The sequence below is a fragment of the Monoraphidium neglectum genome (assembly GCF_000611645.1).
Source record: "Monoraphidium neglectum strain SAG 48.87 unplaced genomic scaffold scaffold04472, whole genome shotgun sequence".
NCBI lineage: Eukaryota > Viridiplantae > Chlorophyta > Chlorophyceae > Sphaeropleales > Selenastraceae > Monoraphidium > Monoraphidium neglectum.
Window position 1 is genome coordinate 1 of NW_014009157.1, and position 4,432 is coordinate 4,432.

The 4,432-nt window shown below is 62.1% G+C and overlaps 1 protein-coding gene across 1 annotated transcript; it reads left to right on the forward strand.

Moving 5' to 3' along the window:
* Positions 1 to 21: 21 nt before the first annotated feature.
* MNEG_14420 (hypothetical protein) lies at positions 22 to 459 on the forward strand (the record flags this gene model as incomplete). Its single annotated transcript, XM_014037108.1, has 1 exon — positions 22 to 459. One exon carries the CDS (start codon positions 22 to 24, stop codon positions 457 to 459), a length of 438 nt encoding a protein of 145 aa, XP_013892562.1.
* Between the last annotated feature and the right edge of the window lie 3,973 nt (positions 460 to 4,432).

The window sequence follows — 4,432 nt, forward strand, 5'->3', positions numbered from 1 at the left end:
GCTGTGGAGGGGGCGGGGCAGATGCATGGTGGCGCTCTAGGCGATGCGCGGGGCGCGGTGCAGGGCGGCGCGCGGGGCGCAGCGCAGGGCGACGAGCAGGGTGCAACGCAGGGCGAAGCGGGAGGGGAGCCCGGGGTTGTGGCGAGGCTTGCTGCCCTGGGCCTGCCCGATATCAGGGCCCCGGCCGCAGCGGCCGGCGCCGAGGCGGCAGCTGCCGAGCAGCTGCAGGACGCTGCCTGCGACGCCTGCAGCTGGGCCGTGCTCGCGGCCGAGGCGCTGGGACTGCCGCCCGAGCGCGTTGACGCGGTGAGCGGCGGCGTGCAGGCGGCGACTGAGGAGGCGGGCGGGTGCCGGCGGTTTCTGGGGATGGAGTACCCACGGCTGCGGCGCGCGTGTGCGGCGGGGGAGGTGGGTCTGGTGAGGGCCTGGATGGACCGAATCGCGGCGCGCGGCAGCTGAGATATGCAGTTGGCGTGAGCGCTCACTCACTTTGCAAATGGCTCCAGAATGATGCCACATGTACATGCTGCAAGCGCGTTGCGGGATTTCCGGCGTTGCACAGCCGACCCTTTGTCGGCATGGGGCCTGGTGCTGTGAGCACTGCCTGCTCAGGCACAGTTGATTGGTGTGGTCATTGCCATGGTCCTAGTGCTGCAAATCGAGGTTCCCTGATTGTACCCATTTCTGGACATGTTCCTCCTTATTTCACGGCGCATGCAATTCATCCAGGCGCATGCACTTCATCAAGGCGCATGCAATACATCAACACGGCGCGACGCGCCAACCGGGCTGCCCACTGCGACTAACTAGCCACCCAATCTTGAGGGTGCTCACGTGTGCCGAGTGTGTCTGTGCAGCGTTTGCGCTTGCCCCTGGTACGCTGTCCCCCTTGGTTGAGGATCCACAGTGCATCATTGTCTCGGCGTCATCGCCTTCCAATAAAACCATTGTGTTGTAGAGCGAAGTAAAGCCTTTACCTGAGGGTTTCAGTAGGATGACCTCGCAATCCGGGCGCCACCGTCACGCAGCAGGCCCTGTGCCATGCGATCTCCCCGGGCAGGGCAGTCTGCCTGCACGCCAGCAGTAAGGAAAGACATGTCATAATAGCAAACAAAGTCCTGCTCTGTCCGTCAATAGCAGCAATTTCAGCAACGTCCTTTCCAGATTGAAGCAGCGGCGCCCCGCGCATACATGTGGCGGTACGGCCGGGCGCCGGAGCTGCCACAGGCTACAGTTTGCGAGGGCACCGGCCAGATTCAAGGCTGGGGGGATTTGGATATGGCAGATCTCAGCGGGCGCCTTACAGAGGCGACATGTCTTAGCCCTGGCGCGCGCAGGTTGGTGTTGTGCCCAAACGGCCACAGGCCACTTTTTGTGGAGTGATCTGGTACTCGGAGGCACATCAGGACTTGGCACTCGTGTCAGCATGAGGGCACCAGGTTGCAGGCCAGGAACACGGGAAGGGCTAGACAGGCGCGATGCACCGCGCATCAGCAAGCGGCGCCGCTGCCAGCGGCTGCGCCGCGCCGGTCAACCCTGGGTCAACCCCCCTTTTCCCGTGTTTTAGTTGTTCACAACGCACTGTCAAGTCGCCACGGCAAGTTCCAGACCGGTCTTGTGGTGCCATGCGCTCGTTTGAAGCGGCCTTCCGAGCGGCCTTCGTGCAGAAACGTACATCTGACCCTCTCCATTCCACGACAAGCTTACAAAAGGCAACCCTCACACAAAATCCATCATACCAATGATACGGTAATTATCAAACTCTTACACAAATACATACTCACTCACATATTGTCTGTCCCGATCTCTTCAACGCAACAACGATCCTCAAGCAACAGCGGACTACACCTACACGACTACAGACTACGTCTTCAGATTCACGCTGTGGCTGGGGCGTTGACTGCACCTCACGCCCCAGTCGCGGCAGCCTGCCGCACCCGCTAGTATGTGCTCTGCACAGAACGCAGCTGCGGCCCCCCGCCGCCAGAGCCACACACCCGCCAGTATGTGCTTTGCACAGAACGCAGCTGTGCCGGCTGGCGGCGGTGCAGGCCAGGGCGGCGCACCCGCTAGTATGTGCTCTGCACAGAACGCAGCTGTGTCGCCCCACCGCCAGCCCAGCACACCTGCTAGTATGTGCTTTGCACAGAACGCGGGTGTGCCGGCTCGCGGCGGCGCAGGCCAGGGCGGCGCAATAGCTAGTATGTGCTTTGCACAGAACGCAGCTGCGACACTCTGCGTGCCGCCAGAGCGGCACATTCGCTAGTACGTGCTCTGCACAGAACGCGACCGTATCCCTCTGTTGCGGCGCAGGCCTGGGCGGCGCACCCGCTAGTATGTGCTCTGCACAGAACGCAGCTGCGACCCCCCGCCGCCAGGCCGGTGCAACCGCTAGTATGTGCTTTGCACAGAACGCAGCTGTGCCGGCTGGCGGCGGCGCACGCCAGGGCAGCGCACCTGCTAGTATGTGCGTTGCACAGAACGCGGCTGCGATGCCCACCAGTGCACGTGGGAGCCTGTCGGAATCTCGCCCACCAAAAGTGGGGCAGCTTCCTGGCAGGTGGTTGTGGGGATCAGGAGTGCGGAGGTCACAACCTTAAATCCCTTAAAGGGACCCTGACTGAGACCAGGTAAGTGCAGCTACGCTGCCGAGGGGCAACACGCTGCGGGGGCCATTGCGTCCCCACCCTCTTTTTCCGATACGGCCGGCGTTCAAAGCACCGGCTCGTCCTCTTGGGTCCGCCGCACCTGCGTGGTTGCAACAAGCAAGCATAACTTGTCACTGGCAGTTCGCCGATAGCGCCATGGGCATTGATACAGACTCACCCATATAGAATCACCCAGGCTCACCCGGGTTCACACAGACTCACTTCATAACACGAGCAGGGGCGACTGCAGAAGCTGATGGCGGCAAGCGCCTGCCTCCCTCCCTTTTCCTCCGTCCTGGTTTGGCACCCAACACACCCGGGAGACATCCAGAACCTGCGGCCAGGCTGCCTGCTGCCCATAGTGGAAGACGCTGCATTGCACGACCGGCACAGGCAGCGGGCACACCCCGCTCCGCTTTGGGCGCTCTGCTGCTTGCCTCACACTTGCCACTTTGCGCCCCCTTGCAAGACGGTGACAGCCGACTATGACTCCAAGGTTGTCGACGCGTAGACTTCCATCGCAGTACTTGACTCACGAACAAGACTCACGGCACGCGGCCAGTGGGAGTTAACACTTGCAGACCTGGCCGCCGCATGCATGCATGGATGGAAGGCAGTATTCCTGAAGGCACAACGTGGCATGCGTCCTGATAGCAATCGCAACCGCCATCGCTGCCGTTGATGACTCAACCGTTCAGCCGGCAGGAGAGACGCGAGGCGCGGCTAGCCGGCCTGTGGCCAGCGGCCGCAGGCCGTGGCCACTGGTTAAGAAATGGACTGGCGGCGGACTGGGACTGGACTGCCATTGACCGCCAGCTTACAGCTCGGCAACAGGGCAGCGGGCAGAGTATTTGGTCAGGTTTCGCAACCGGACGAAGTATGGCGCGACACCCCCCCGTTAGTGTCGGGGTTCAGGTCGCCTTAGTGCCTATCTGGCTGGTGCTGCTGTTCTTGCGCATACAGGCAAGCAAGGGGCGTGACTGCAGATCGATATGCTGATAGGAAAAGGCTTCTTCCTATGATGCCCCCTGATTGACCAACGATTTGACTCTCAAGGTGCACAACCATCGACGACGTCAATAGCATGGGCCCCTCTCTGGATCTGCTTGATGATCAGGCTAGCAACTTTTGTTGCGCTACAGGATCACCTCTGGCCCGATTGCAAGGCCCGGCAGCCTCAAAACGCTTGCTTTGTCGGGTTCTTGGGTCACTCGGGTTACGCTGCCAACGTGGATGAGCCATTGCCTTGGATGGTCCTGCTGTGAGGTGTCGTGAAGAGGTCAATTCGACATCATCATCGTCCCTGGACAGCCTGCTGTCTCCAGTAAGATCTCGCTGCAAGCGGGACTTTTCCAGTGCCAGGACGCCATGCTTTCCGGCCTGCGCACTGTGGCACCAGCACATCGCTTGCCGCGATGCGTGCCAGCTGCCCCGCGGCCCGGGCGGAAGCCAACGCTCGTCAGGGTGGCTCAAACATCGTCGACAGAGACCGCTGCTGCCCCAGAGCAGCCCGTTGGTGGGGAGAATGAAGCTGCTGCGGACATCAATCTCGTCCAAGAGGCGTTCATGGGCCTGCGGGTGGACGAGCGCGCCGCGCACCAGCTTTCGCGCGCCGGGGGTGAGTGCGGCGCTCCCCACTTATTAGGGCGGGGCTGCGGCTCATTTTGATTCCTTGGGGGACCACCTGCAGCGGCCACGCGCCCCCGTCTGTACCGCATCAAATAGCCCCCCAGCACGCCACGGCCCCGCGCTGGCCGATGACGCCCGCGGCTGAGGCCCCCACC